At 38.8% G+C, this 15,464-nt stretch overlaps 1 protein-coding gene across 1 annotated transcript in view; it reads right to left on the bottom strand.

The window, feature by feature from the left end:
- Window positions 1-15,464, bottom strand: part of LOC112046562 (myosin heavy chain, non-muscle) — a 97,983-nt gene that overhangs the window by 19,294 nt on the left and 63,225 nt on the right. Inside the window, exons 3-15 of the mRNA XM_024083247.2 lie at window positions 14,709-14,830; window positions 11,348-11,371; window positions 9,919-10,011; window positions 9,265-9,694; window positions 7,831-9,173; window positions 7,044-7,214; window positions 6,051-6,218; window positions 5,131-5,277; window positions 4,667-4,795; window positions 4,192-4,312; window positions 3,740-3,973; window positions 2,955-3,125; window positions 871-1,033 (exon numbers count right to left, since the gene is read on the bottom strand). Of these exons, the coding sequence (XP_023939015.2) occupies window positions 871-1,033; window positions 2,955-3,125; window positions 3,740-3,973; window positions 4,192-4,312; window positions 4,667-4,795; window positions 5,131-5,277; window positions 6,051-6,218; window positions 7,044-7,214; window positions 7,831-9,173; window positions 9,265-9,694; window positions 9,919-10,011; window positions 11,348-11,371; window positions 14,709-14,830 (3,316 nt within the window). The remainder of the gene's footprint in view (window positions 1-870; window positions 1,034-2,954; window positions 3,126-3,739; window positions 3,974-4,191; window positions 4,313-4,666; window positions 4,796-5,130; window positions 5,278-6,050; window positions 6,219-7,043; window positions 7,215-7,830; window positions 9,174-9,264; window positions 9,695-9,918; window positions 10,012-11,347; window positions 11,372-14,708; window positions 14,831-15,464) is intronic.

Below are 15,464 nucleotides of genomic sequence, written 5' to 3'. Positions count from 1 at the left end.
CTGGTACTAGCCGGAGCAGTTATTCCGCATTGCTATCGTTTCCGTCACCAAAAAAGAAACGTACGAAGCTAGCACCCTTATCGTCCTCCGAGAAAACCGTTTTGATTAATGTGTTTAAATATGTCGAGGATACCTTATGCTTGCTTATACATAATAAAAAACAAAACTATAAGGGTTCTTTATTGACTACGGAACCCTGAATATAAGTGAAACATTATCTGTTAGATAAATAACAGGATATAGGAATATAGAAAAAATATTGGTTATCAAAGGAAGTTTTATTTCATGACAATATTCGTAAATAATGCTGTAGTAAAATGTTGAGCACCCCTGAGTCAGCTGTTTTTGTTTATTTACATTGTTTAAAATACCTACCCGATCTGACTATAGGTAGTGTTAGCTCGATTTGCTTACAAGAAGATAACATTCAAGGCATTGCGAGCGGATGCACCGCCGCTACGTCGAAGTTTGGATTGACATTGCTCTTCAATCTGAACAGTTGAACGCGCGACTAGTGCTTGGCCATTTGAACATACTCGTAGTCTTAACCGCCCCCGTACTGGCCACTTCAGCTCCGTGGCCAGGCAGCGTTCGACTCACCGAGCACGATCCACATCCTGCAGCTTAGCGGTGACCTCTTGCAGCTGCGCCTCCGTCTGCTTCCGCCTGCGCTCGCCCTCTGCCCTGGCCGCACTGGCCGACTTCAGCTCCGTGGCCAGGCAGCGTTCGACTCACCGAGCACGATCCACATCCTGCAGCTTAGCGGTGACCTCTTGCAGCTGCGCCTCCGTCTACTTCCTCCTGCGCTCGCCCTCCGCCCTGGCCGTACTGGCCGACTTCAGCTCCGTGGCCAGGCAGCGTTCGACTCACCGAGCACGATCCACATCCTGCAGCTTAGCGGTGACCTCTTGCAGCTGCGCCTCCGTCTGCTTCCGCCTGCGCTCGCCCTCCGCCCTGGCCGCACTGGCCGACTTCAGCTCCGTGGCCAGATCTGCGTTCTCCGCTTCCAAAGCTTGCTTTGCCTTCTCCAAAGCTGGAACGAACATATATTTATCATTATTTTATTTCAATGCCTATGCTTAGATGTATATCACAAAAACACTATTTTGCTAAAACACTAAAATTAAAGTCATCTCCTGTACTATAGTCCGACAGATCCTTTCCGACATGCGAATCATTCTGAAGAACGTTAAGAACCCTTTAGGCGAGAAGTGTCGCATTATTAGCTTTTTATTCCATAAGAGCACTCACAATACATCCTACTTCCTATTCTACTAATATTATAAATGCGAAAGTTTGTATGAATGTTTGGATGTTTGTTACTCTATAACGCCGCTACTACTAAAACGATTCAGCTGAAATTTCGAATGGAAATAAATTTTACTCTGGATTAAAACATAGGCTACTTTTTTATCCCGAAAAAATCCATGGTTTCCCGAGATTTGCGAAAACTGATGATTTTGATGATTTGAATGTTTGTTACTCTTTAAATTTTTTAAACCGAATTAGCTGAAATTTGATATTAAGATATATTATAGCCTGGATTAACACATAGACTACTTTTTATCCCGGAATAATCCATAGTTCCCGAGGGGTTTGTGAAAAACTAAATTCCACGCGGACGAAATCGCGGGCGTCCGCTAGTTATTACTTCCATTAAAAAGGCCTAACATCTAGAGATCCGGACTAACATTTATACTCGATATCTTGTTTTTGCTGCCGCGGCGTAGTATTATGTGCTGACATGTGCTGCCAATAATCGCGCATGGAACTGAAGCTGTCTTCGTTGGGAGCAGCATTCTCTACATCAAAGTTATCATCCTTGGAGAAACCAAATTTTACGTTCTTGCCGCGCTCCCTAATGTTAGCCATTGTTGAGATATCAAACGATAACAAAATACATTAAAAATTTCCAGTAAAAAATTGCATAAAAGTTGTGTATGTGATAATTTTCTAAAAGTTTGAAGGGTGACTGATTGATGATAGGTATGTCAATATTGGATTTGAAATTTGGAATTTTTGTTGTCGTGCCAGTAATATAAAATATAGAGGTTTGCTATTGTCGTAGACATCAATGGCGTAAATAACTATGCCATCAAAAACAAGTTGTTCTACCATAAAAAGTTGTGAGATCCATGTAATACTTCTAAGACGTAATTAAGGGATCTTCTGTCTCATGTTATTACGTAATTAGCTAACCTAACGACATCTTATAGTGACCATATTATATTATATCTATACCACAAATTATATTATAAAGCTGAAGAGTTTGTTTGTTTGTTTGTTCGATTGAACACGCTAGTCTCAGGAACTAGTAGTCCAATTTGAAAAATTCTTTCAGTGTTAGATAACCCATTTATCGAGAAAGGAGGAAATATATTATCCCGGCTCCTACGGAAACGGGAACCACGCGAGTAAAACTAGCTCAGCTAGTTTTAAATAACATAGATAGACCATTGCATGAATACTCAATACATCTCACAATTAATACATATTATATTCAATAACATTGCTTAGAGCGTAAATCCAAGGTGTACCAACACTGTCAACTTCAACAACTCCAGGTTGCTATTAAAATTTTTCTTCTAAGAAAAATCTTAATAACATGTTTTTTTTTCCTGACCGGGATTCATACCCTGGATCTTGTTGTCATTTCAAGAGTCAACAACACAAAACATACATACAGTTATTCGGATTGTTGATCTTTGCCTTAGGAGAATGTTTAGAAAGGGTTTGGTAGCATGGTTTTATTGATTTGCATTGTATATTTTGACATTTCATTGCTGACAACTGTAGTTTTGACATAAGTTATTTTAATTAGTGAATGCTGTGATAACCTGTAATTAGCTGTGCAATAACTAATATATTAATGTAAATTATTGACATGTGACATTGTATCAGCTGTTGGTTGTCCTTATTAAAGAAATAAATAAATGGTAGCGGAATGCGCTCACCGGCTTTAGCCTTCTTGAGCTGGTCGTGCTGCTCGTTGAGCAGCTGCAGCTCCTGCGAGTGCTTGTGGCGCTGCTCGGCCAGCGTGGCCTCGTGCGAGCTGGCCTCCTCCTCCAGGCTGCGCTTCAGCACCGCCACCTCCTGCTCGCGCTTCGACCGCAGCTCCTGTTGCGCTGGAAACAGAAATTATATATTTATTAGACGATTAGACAAGAAAAGAAAGAAGAAAGAAATAGATAAGAAAGAAAAGATATTTATTTTTAAGTAATGCCACATATCACATTAAATCTAAATTATAACATAATTACGGCTTAACTGTCCACTCAAACAGTGGAGCACTAAAGACAACTATAACTAATTTTTAATAAGGTCTTATTACAATTTTATTTCAGCTGCACAACACTCGGACTAATTACATAAGGACTAGTATTACTTTCAAATTCACGAAGAAAGTTGTCTGTCGTTTTTTGAGGAAGTCATCTTAGATTAAGGACAATAACACCCAACATGTTCTACATGCCCACACTAAACAATTTATAATTTATTGATTACAAATTGTTTAGTGTGGGCATGAGCATTTACAATATAAAACAAATTCAATAATTACGACACAAATCATTACAAAATCACTAACGCGACTAGCAGCGTAACGGTGTGCACGCTGCCTAACAAAGAACTGAACTCAAAGCATCAAATATCCACTTACTTATACCATCAATGTTTCAAAAACTTCATACAAATAACACCTTTTTATAATAATATGTAACTTATGTATAGACAGACTCACCAGCGGTAGTATCGAGGGAGTCCAGCAGTTCGCTCTTCAACGCCTCCAGCTCCTCGTTGAGATCTCTCCTGAGTTTCTCCGCTTTGGTCCTCGCGGCGCGCTCCACCTCAAGGTCCTCGTGCGCCTCGGCCAGAGCGGCTTCGGCCTCGCGCGCGGCCTTCTGTGCGGCGGCACGCTGGGCGCTCTCCTCGTCAACGCGGCCCATGGCGGCTGCTAGCTCTTCTTCGCGTTTTGCTGTAAGCAAAGAGATGCATGGTTAGAATAGGAGATTTCATTATATCATTTACCATTGGACATCTTTTATTTGAAGACTGATATTGTATGCCACTGAACGTAATTAGCCATTGTAGCACTCGTGCTGTCTATTATCACAAAAATTACTCGTGCTACAATGACCCTCATTGTATGACAGTGGCAAATATTGTGAATGTCTTGAAATCATCAAAACTTACTCAATACAATCTGCAACTCCTCGACTTGAGCTTTCCTCTCTGACAGCTGTTCCTTCACATCTTGCAGCTCTGTCTCCAACTTTCTCTTCGCTCTGTCTGCTTCTTGTCTTAATTGGTGATCCTATACAATTAATAAACCGTCTATAAGTATCACATGATTTAAACTATCACTTAGCTAAGATTGGAGAAATAAAAATTGATAAATACCATACCGATAATAAATAAAATATAGGTCATTTTCTGGATATGTCTCAAGAAAAAACAATATTGCTTGATTTTAGTGTAACCAAAGGATATCTCTCTAACAGACTACTCTTGAAAGTATACAGAAACGGTATAATTAAGTTTCTTTTCTGTAAATTCCCCAAATTACTGTCATTTCAAACTTAATTTGCAAATGTACATGTTTATTGTAAACTGTCTTTTAAAGTATTTTTTATTCTATATTTATAAATAGTTTAAAATAAATCTGTACCTTCAGTAGTTTCTCTTCGAGTTCGGCGATAGCAGACTCTTGTTTAGTTTTCAGTTTGCTCAAATGTTTGGCCTTCTCCTCTTCCTCCGCCAACGCTTGGGACAGATCATTCGCTCGCTCTTCTAATATCTGAAAGAATTAAACACAATTTGATCATTACATCAACTACCTCATTGGTTCAGTGGTTGAGCTTCGGATCATAATTCCTGGGTTCAAGTCCTAAGCTATAGATATAGAGTTTATCTTTGTTTAGTTTCTTCCTCTTTTGCGTTGCGGCTACTGAAGCAATTTGGCTGAAACTTGGAATGAAAATAGATTTTGCTTTAGATTAACACATGCTACTTTTCATCCCAAAAAAATCCAAGGTTCCCGCGGGACTTGTGAAAAACTAAATTCTACGCGGACGAAATCGCGGGGTCCGCTAGTTAAAAATGAAACTAAGTTCCAGACAACGCTGTTTTTACCTTCTTCTCTTTGAGCAGCTTCTGGTTGGTGTCGTCGCTGAGGGCCAGGTCTTCCTCCAACTTCTTCAGTTTGGAGTCGCACTGGACTCGCTCCAGCTGCAGCTTCTGGCGCGCCGCCTCCTCTTCCTCCAATTGTTCTTCCAGATCCTGGACAACAAAGAGTTTTATATGTCATAAGCTAGAAAACAGGAGGAATTTCCAATTAATGACTTATTAACAGTGAGCCTCGTTTTATAGGCTTGCAACAGCTTGTCAAATAACTTTTTTTTATTATTTACAAATTAGCCCTTGACTACAATCTCACCTGATGGTAAGTGATGATGCAATTTAAGATGGAAGCGGGCTAATTTGATAGGGGAGAAGGATGAAAATCCACACTTCTTTTGGTTTCTACACGACATCGGAACGCTAAATCGCTTGGCGGTACTAACCGCGACCAAAGCCTCCCACCAGCCAGAACTGGACCAATTAAGAAATCTCAATCGGCCCAACCGGGGATCGAACCCAGGACCTCCGTTTTGTAAATCCATCGCGCATACCACTGCGCCACGGAGGATTATTTCCAAGTATAATAGCCTTCGCTCTAAGTCATACAAACAACCATTAGACGGCCTCCGTGGCGCAGTGGATTTACAAGAGCCGTCTGAGGTTTATTTATTTATTTATTTTTATATATTTTTTTATATTTGCCATATCTTTTTAAATATAACCAATATTTCCATTCCCCTTCAACAATTGATTCAGGTCTGGGAGATTTCGGCGTACCGCCAAGCGATTTAGCGTCCCGGTACGATGTGGTGGATTTTCATCCTTCTTCTACCAAGTTAGCCCGCTTCCATGTTAGATTGCATCATCACTTACCATCAGGTAAGATTAGAGGGCTAATAAAATATGTATAGAGATGATGCTAGATCAGCCACCTGTATGTTGAGCTGCAGCCGCTTCTTCTCCTGCTGCAGCGCGTTGCAGCGCTCTTCCTCCTCCTCGATGCGTCCCTCCAGGTCGTGCAGCAGCTCCTCCAGCTCCTGCTTGCGGGCCGCGGCGCGCGCGCGACTCTCCTCCGCCTCCGCGCACAGTTCTAGTTCCGCCTGGAATTGAAAGCAATTAATAATATTATGTGGTTATCCAATAGCTGGAAATTTGGTGGTGGTCATACCGCTGTAGAGCAGTGATAGCCCAGTGGATATGACCACTGCCTCCGATTCCGGAGGGTGGGACATGCACCTCCAACTTTTCAGTTGTGTGCATTTTAAGAAATTAAATATCACGTGTATCAAACGGTAAAGGAAATACATCGTGAGGAAACCTGCATACCAGAGAATTTTCTTAATTCTCTGCGTGTGTGAAGTCTGCCAATTCGCATTGGGCCAGCGTGGTGGACTGTTGGTCTAACCCCTCTCATTCTGAGACGATACTCGAGCTCAGCAGTGAGCCGAATATGGATTGATACTGATGATGATACTGCTGTACCTTGGAGCGCTCTTTAAGCCGGTCACGGTCGGTTCTGATCATTATTGATTGGGGCGATGTCACCTATATATCTCTCTCTCTCTCTCACTGTCTAACACAATACAATAGTAAGAGAAAGATAGAGCCGAACATTGGCCTGTAACATTGGCTAATGATGATACAATAGTTGTGAAAATATAAAATACAGTAAGCAACGATTCTCGATTACACGACTCAAGATTTTCGCGTTCTGTAGTCTTATGATAATAGTAAATAATCGAGTCAAATTTAGATTACACCTTGAAGAGGTGATTTATGAAAATTGACTGGATTGCAATGTTGAACTATTTATATTCTTCTGCAAGTCCCAAAAACAGCCTTCATACACATTAATGATGTTAATCCAGAAAGTCAAAGAAACCCTAAAGATCCTGTTGTCTGAAATGGTTTAAAACCGGTCTCACCTGCAATTGCTCTGCAAGTTGGGTCTTCTCAGCGCTGGCTTGCTGGTATTTGGCCTCAAACTCTTGGCAGCGCTTCAATTGAGTATCCAATCGCTCTCTTATCGTTCTCAGTTCATCCTCCTTCTGTGTCAGCTTCTCTTCTTGTTTCGTAACCTCTAGCAGAGGTTTGACCTACAATAAAACAGTTATTTAATCTCACACAGTAAAAGAAGAATCTAATTTTAATGAATTCAGAATTAGTAGAACAGCCTTTTGAAATGGTAGTAGTCAAAACTTAAAGTTTCAAAGTGCTTGTAAACTAAGCTTACTTTCTTTAGCCTATACACAAATTTTGATTAAGAACTTTTAACAATCATTTCGATTATGCCAAAGAACACAAAACTGACAATCCAAATTCAGTTTAGTTAATAAATCAATATTGTATATATTATTCAGTTTAAACTTATCAAAATATCAAAAATATTACAGTATTCATATGTCATGTTACTCTATAATAATAACACTCATACTTCCAATAACAATGGGCCTCCTAACAAAAACAAGCTCCATATTACGTGACGAGCCTTGTACAATTCTCTGTTTAGTCAATGGGCATTATAATAGAAATTTCTATAATAATACCACTGGAATGTTTTCTAAACAAAGCGAGGCACATGTTACTGAGTACTTTAATGCCAAGTGCTAACAGTAGATGTTAAATTCAGCTTCAATGTGAGAACACATGTACTTGGTGATTAACTTCAGCTTTACATGTTTCAGGAAAATGGTTTATTTTAATAAATCTCACCTTAATATAAAGTCTCCACCACTGCCAATTTCTGAGTTTGAGATATGCGGCACAATTTCTCTGGATGATTCTAATAGCATTTAACTGCTGCAGTCTCTTCTGGTAGTTCCTTCTCGCGAGGTATCCTCGACAGAAGGCCTGGAAGTTCACGATTAAATCTGTGATCTTGTAATCTCTCTCTTCCTCCAAATGCGCCAACACTCCCGCTCTGAAAAAGATCTTCGACTGTCCCACGCAATACAAATTGTGGTCGAGTTCCAACGCCTTGATCATCTGCTCGCAAGCTTTCTTTCCGTCCATGAATCCTTTGGGTGTTATGATGTTGGGCGTGAGCAATTCGTAACGCTGTCTGAATTCTTGGAACGGTATCCTGTTCGGGAAACCTTGTCGGCAAATCCTGATACCTTCCAAAACACCATTACAACGAAGCTGGTCTAGCACTAGAGGCGCCTCGATCTTCCCCGCCCTCTTTTCGTGATTGGGAATTATACATCTGACGAAGTTGGGGTTCGTGTTCCTTAACGTTGCCATCAGCTTTGTCAACTGCTCTTTGTACAGTTGGGACACGGTTCTGAACATTCCCTTTCTCGTTCGGGCACCAAATTGCGTATCGGTCAAAGCTTGCTGCGCCATGCCAACAATTTCTGCGTCTTTCCAAATGTGGCAGACGAATGGATCTTGTGAAGACTGGAGACATGACACTACGTTCTCATTCAGAGGGTCCATATTCTTCATCAACCATTGGGCTGCGGAATAGTCGACTTTGCCGGCGTAGTGAATAATGGCGAAATCAGCGACGCCACGGAAATCAGTCTTCATAAATTTGGGATGGACAGAGTGTGACGCCACAAGCTTTTCGACGAAAGTCTTATCTGTCGCCTTAGGGAACCAACACTCTTCGTCCAGTAACGCCATAATACCCATTGGTTTATCGATGAGATCGATCGTTGGTTGTAAATCTAATCCGAAGTCGATAAATTTCCACTCTATTCCTTCCCTTTGATACTCTTCCTGTTCAAGGATGAACATAGTGTGATTGAAGAGTTGCTGCAATTTCTCGTTAGTGTAGTTAATGCAGAGCTGTTCGAAGGAGTTCAATTCGAAGATTTCGAAACCGGCCATATCGAGTATTCCTATAAAAGATGCACCTTGTCGCTTTGTCCTGTCCAGCGATCTATTTATTCTGTTGACCAGCCACCTGAACATCCGTTCGTAGCAAGCTTTGCCTATGGCTTCCACTGAGAACTCTACCTGTTCCTTGGTTTGTGCTTTCGTTACAAAGTCCCGACCGACTTTTATTCTAGGTTTTAAGAAAGCTTTCGTCATTTCCGTTACAGAAAGACCTGGAAAAAGAAACATTAAAGAATTGTAAGTCACGAAGCTAACTCTCGGTATATCGAATAATAACTACAATTGTCTTATCTATTATCTTACCAAGCAAATGTGCAATTTTCTGTGCAACGGTGTTATCGGGTAACGTGGCCTGATCCGAATTTCTCTCCTGTTTGAATTGCATCGATCCAAACAGAAGTACCGCTGACACTATTCTGAATATCGAGTTAAAGTCTTCGTTGTTCATTCCCATGATGTTCATTGATTTGATCGTCGCCTGAAACTCTGCAGCGTCGTCGATGCCCGGCACCGGCAGAGCCGCGTTTGAAAGGAAGGGGTAACTTTTAGGGTCTTCTAAAATGTATTCAGCTTTCTGCTGCGTCGTCGCTCCGGACAGAAGTTGGTAGAAGATGTGGAATGTCCGCTCATCTTTGGCCTGTCGGATTGCTCTCGATTTCTCGAGTAAGTACGTTTCGATGTTCGCACCGGCGATGTATCCGGACGCGTCGAAGTTTATTCTGATGAATTTACCCTAGAATGAAAGAAATTATTCATATTTTTTGAACTTTTGAAGGTTATTTCTGAACTGTAAATATGGATTTGAACAATGTAGTTTCTAGGATTCTTTCGCTTGCGTATTTCTTACATGTAAATTCGTTGTTGTGTACTTAATAACAAGACAAGATATTTTACAGAACACAATATTTTACTATTAAAAGATATTATTTGAAACAGTAAGTTATCGTAATTACTCACGAATCGAGAAGAGTTGTCGTTCTTCACTGTTTTCGCGTTACCGAAAGCTTCTAGTATCGGGTTCGCTTGTAGCAACTGTTGTTCTAGTTCTCCCTGCAAAAGTCACCAAATTTTTAATCATCGACTAGACTACACAAGGCATATTGTCAACACAAACAGTTTAGTTACACAAACAGGTATTCAGGATTAGTTATTAGTTATGTTACAGTACAGTTAGCTTACTTTTGAGTTAATGGAATTGATGATTGGAAGTATGTAATAGTTAATTAGAACCACGTTAATATGACACAACATTTAACAACGAAACACGGTGGATTTTTGTTTTGACAAATTTTTTTTTACTGTCCCATGTAAATTCTGATGGTTTCATTCAATGTAGGTTTTTTTCGTAGCTCTTGGCTGGGGTCATTAAAATTAAAAGCCTCAATAGTTCAGAGGCAAAGGAATGGAGGAGGACAATGGAGGACATGGATGCATGACCAAGAGATGGTAGGTCGATCCCCGTCTATTGTAGTACCCACTCCTAACACTGTCTTTTCCGATTATTTGGATGGCAATAGTAATATTGGTCATAATTAAAATATTGTTTAAAAAACAAAATACAGCCTTTGCGCTTACAGCTTCGCAGTATACGAGTATACCCACATTGTAGGTGGTGGAAAAAGATATCTGGAAGTGCATTCCATAATTTCATCATATTTATAATACTACTGATAGATGGATTGTGTTGTTTCTTACTAAAGTGGTTCTGTTATAACATTAATACTATTTATATGAAGCATTTTACCTCAAAAGTCGCAAGGGTTGGTCCATTGCTCTGTGATCAGATACAAAGAGCAGCGTGAAATGAATTTACTAATTAAAATGGAGACCCAGTTAGCGTTTTAGCAAGCACGGTTAGCACATGAGCAAGATTAACCAGACATAATATTAGCATATAAATTGGAAAACCTGACTTGTGACTGATAAAATTTTCATTTTGAAGGTTTATTTAAATTACATACCTCATAAACGTATGGCTCAATAGAAAAGGGGTTGGATTGAAATCCTAGAGGTTCTAGATTCGATTGTTGCCAATATTGTTGTCAAATAGGTTTCATGATACCTATTTTATATTTACATTCTTTTTTAACCATGCGGTCTAAGATGGAAGTGCGTTAACCATATCTAAACCCTTAAAGGGTTTGTATACATAGTTATGATATTCCAAGTTACCATTTCTACTATTACATCTTAGGCTGCATAGTCACATACAATAATTGCATTTGAAAGCTAACTTGCCGTCGAAAACTCTTTTACAACATCGAAAGCAGATGAAAATAAAATGATTTTCGAAAAATGTTATTTGAGCCATGAACCTTGTGAAACCAAGTTATGATAACACTCCAAAATGCCCCATTGTTTATGTTTTGGGTAAAATTTCACTTACTATTATCAATTGTGGCGTAGGCCCCTGTTGTCGAAGGTCCGGTTCCCGCAGAAGATAGAAAATAGAGAAAATATATTACACAGTGTGCTGATAGAGTGCTGGAAAGTTCTAACGTAGACAGATCTAAATAAACAGTGTTGTGGTTTTCTTTTAATTATTTTCAAGATGTCAGACAGGCAGCACGCCTGTGTAGGGTACTCATATAATGCTGTATTTGGCCGTTGGATGCTTGTGTGAAAGTCTATGGCTCTTCTCCCCAGAACAATACTTATTACCGTTTATAAGCACGATCAATGCTAGTAAATAATAAAAACAGAATACTTCAAGTTTCCACTGAAATTTGTTAATCTAACAAGTATCTCTAAAAAGTAAAAACAAAGTGTTATTGTAAAAGGTTCTTATCTCGTCTAACTAACAGCTAAATTAAGATTCTAAGAACAATACATCTGTCGCGTCCGTGGAACTAATTTAGGCGAGATAATTGAAAATTCTGAGGTCCATCAGTTCTAACTGTCAACAAGCGACTTTGAGAGAAGACATAGAAATATACTAATACTTGACAGAACAAACTCATAGTTCATCTTATTATAAGTAGAAAAGCATTGGTTGCCCTGGTGGAACTAATTTAAGTAAGTAAATGATAATGTTTAAATTCATCAGTTCTAACTTTATGAGAGGAAGTCGATTTGTTTGTAGCAATGATTGACTGAACAACTGGTGATACACTATATCTTAATTGGAAAACCATCCTTTCTAACAAAAGATCAACTTATAGAGCTTACTCTACAGGAACGCGGTCTACAATGCGCCTTTTCATTTTATAAATGAGAATTTATACTGTCCTTTATGAGTACAGTGTAAATGCTTTATTCTGACATCAGCTGTAAAAAACAAATACAATTTGTTTAATCGGTTACTACACTGTTTAATTAAACTGTTTTGTATCAATTTGGAAAAAATGTTTTAATAATTCTTTATCTAACCGTAAATAGAACAATTTATGAACACACCGGTGAATAGATAAAAGACCCGGTGGTCCTAAACTTCAGCCGTTGTTTATGTCGTCTCACCGTCAAGCGAAGCAGTTATACTATTTAAATGTAACGGCTCTACAATTCGAATTCGTTATGCTTTATAAACTACCGTATCAAAAAGTTACCGAGGAAGCAAAAACTGTAGCCTACAACGATGGCGGAGGATCACAAACTAATTACTAAAAGACATTTTAGTTATTTTATTTTATTTAACTTAGTATTTTTAAATCGTTTTGAATCTTAGTTTAATAAGCCTAAGGTCGTCTTGAAAGAGAACGCTTCCAAGATTTGTTCTTTTGTTTTATTTCATGATTATCAATTTAAGCCGATGGATGTCATGTACTAGACATAGGCCTCATGTCAGGTCCCCCAGACACCTTATTTAGTTTATTTAGTAATAAAATAGCCTAATAAAATTATTCATTTAAACAACGTTATTATCCCTAAACTATGAGTATCTATGTCAAACGTATTGGAAGTGGGAATCGCTTATATCGGAAACAATTGTAATTATATAAATTGTAGTTTAAATACTTTAAGATTCAAGTAACAGGAAACTAGTTCCAGTACAGTAGGTAAGTTTTATAATTTTTCAAACTGAATTACTTTTTACCTTAACATACAATGTAGATATTTAATTATATGCTGACATTTGTTGAGAGCTGTGATAGCCCAGTGGATATGACCTCTGCCTCCGATTCCGGAGGGTGTGGGTTCGAATCCGGTCCGGAGCATGCACCTCCAACTTTTCAGTTGTGTGCATTTTAAGAAATTAAATATCACGTGTCTCAATCGGTGAAGGAAAACATTGTAAGGAAACCTGCATACCAGAGAATTATCTTAATTCTCTGCGTGTGTGAAGTCTGCCAATCCGCATTGGGCCAGCGTGGTGGACTATTGGCCTAACCCCTCTCATTCTGAGAGGAGACTCGAGCTCAGCAGTGAGCCGAATATGGGTTGATGACGTGACATTTGTTGTACACCTGCCATTATTTAGCAAATATTACGTCCATCTAGCGTGATGAGGTGACCTACTTATTTCAACAAAAAAATATACATTTTACAACTCATTAATTTACTGATGCATTAATGTATTCCATTTGCTAATTATTTCAGCGTAATGTATATGAGTTTTCCTTGATATAGTGTTCTAAAATGAATATTATGTACAACACATGGAAAAGGTATGCCTAAAGCGATGTTCAGGGAAAAACAATAACTGTATTCCTTACCCGAATCCTATAATCGAACCAGTAACGTTGAACGCGCTTTGTTAAAACAAAAATAATAATCAGTAACAGTTCCTAACCTATTCCTATTCAAAATACTAAGAGCATCTTATAAACTAATATCTCTAAAGAGAATAATAACTTGTTATATAAGAATACAACAATATCTTTCGAATTCTTCTTTGAGAACAAAAAAGTGAAGTGCTTAAATCATGCCAATTCAGTATTAAATACTATAAAACAATGCCTATTTAGTATAAATACTATAGAAACCTAAACCTGATACTGATTCTTTAAGGTAAAGATTTACTATAACTGTCAATAAATTTTTGTACGACCTTATTTCAACACAAGCAATCTCAATGACAGTTTAATAGTAACGCCAGATATACGTGGGCCCTTAGAGATTTTCAAGTCAACAATTTTTCTTTACATTAATAAATGTGTAACAACAACAATGACATTAAATAAATGTAAATTAATTATTTGAATAACAAAACTTCACGCCAAACTTCTAGTCTACTCTGAAATCCGAGTTCTCAGTCAGGCTCTGCATATGTAGCCATGTTGCAACTTTAGAAATCATAGCTTAATTGTTTGACGCAGACTATTATGTACGTATATCCATTACTAGTTTATTAAAAACTAGCGGACGCTCGTGACTTCGTCAGCCCTTAGACCTCTTTAATCAAGCCCTTACTGTATCGCTGTAAAAATGGAGTAAACCCCCGTTTTCCCAACATTTCCCTTCACTGCTCTGCTCCTATTTATCGTAGCGTGATGAAAAGTATACTATAACCTGCCCAGGAGTATGAAAAATAATTGTACCGAGTTTCGTTAAAATCCGTCGAGTAGTTTTTTTTTTCTATAACGAACATACAGACAGACAGACAGACGAAAATTTTACTGATTGTATTTTTGGCATCAGTATCGATCACTAATCACCCCCTGATAGTTATTTTGGAAATATATTTCATGTATAGAATTTACCTCTCTACAGATTTATTTTATGTATAAAGGATTTAAAATTTTCTTTACAACGTATGCCAATGGAAGTGCAATTTGTTTAATACGAATGTGATTGTGGTGTAAACTTACCGCGCCAGAGCCTTTAGGTTTAGAAGCGGCGACGTACGCGAGATACTGTATCACTTTCTTTGTGTTCTCAGTCTTGCCCGCACCGGACTCGCCCGTGCAGAGGATGGACTGGTCCTCGCGGTCTGGAAGCAATTGTCGTCATCATTAGCGGCCTAATTTACAGGACCACAGGGTCTATTTTACAGAAGAGGTATGGAATTTAGACGTGTTAAAGTGATCTTCACAGCGATTAGGTAGTGGATTTAGTTTTGGACTGGGTTAAAAAATACTGAATTTCTTTTTCTTCTAAGAAATTTTCAGTAAAAATGTTCATCCCGTGATGGAAAGCTAATAGTATTACAGTTACACCCTCAGAGAGCATGTTAAGCCGTCGCTTTCGATCATTATCATTAACTGATAGTGGTCGCAACACAATTTTTTAAATCTTTTTTTATTCTTTACAAGTTAGCCCTTGACTACAATATCATCTGATGATAAGTGATGATGCAATCTAAGATGGAACTTGTTAGGAGGAGGATGAAAATCCACACCCCTTTCGGTTTCTACACGACATCGTACCGGAACGCTACGACGGTACGTCTTTGTCGGTAGGTAACTAGCCACGGCCAAAGCCTCCCACCAGCCAGACTTGGACCAATTAAGAAAACTTCAATCGGTCCAGCAGGCGATCGAACCCAGGACCTCCGTCTTGCAATTCCACTACGCATACAACTGCACCACGGAGGTCGTCTAGACAAATAAACATTGTCACCCCTA

The sequence above is a fragment of the Bicyclus anynana genome, chromosome 11 (genome assembly GCF_947172395.1).
Source record: "Bicyclus anynana chromosome 11, ilBicAnyn1.1, whole genome shotgun sequence".
Classification (NCBI taxonomy): domain Eukaryota; kingdom Metazoa; phylum Arthropoda; class Insecta; order Lepidoptera; family Nymphalidae; genus Bicyclus; species Bicyclus anynana.
Note: the sequence above shows the minus strand (reverse complement) of the source record. Positions and strands in the feature narration are given on the sequence as shown.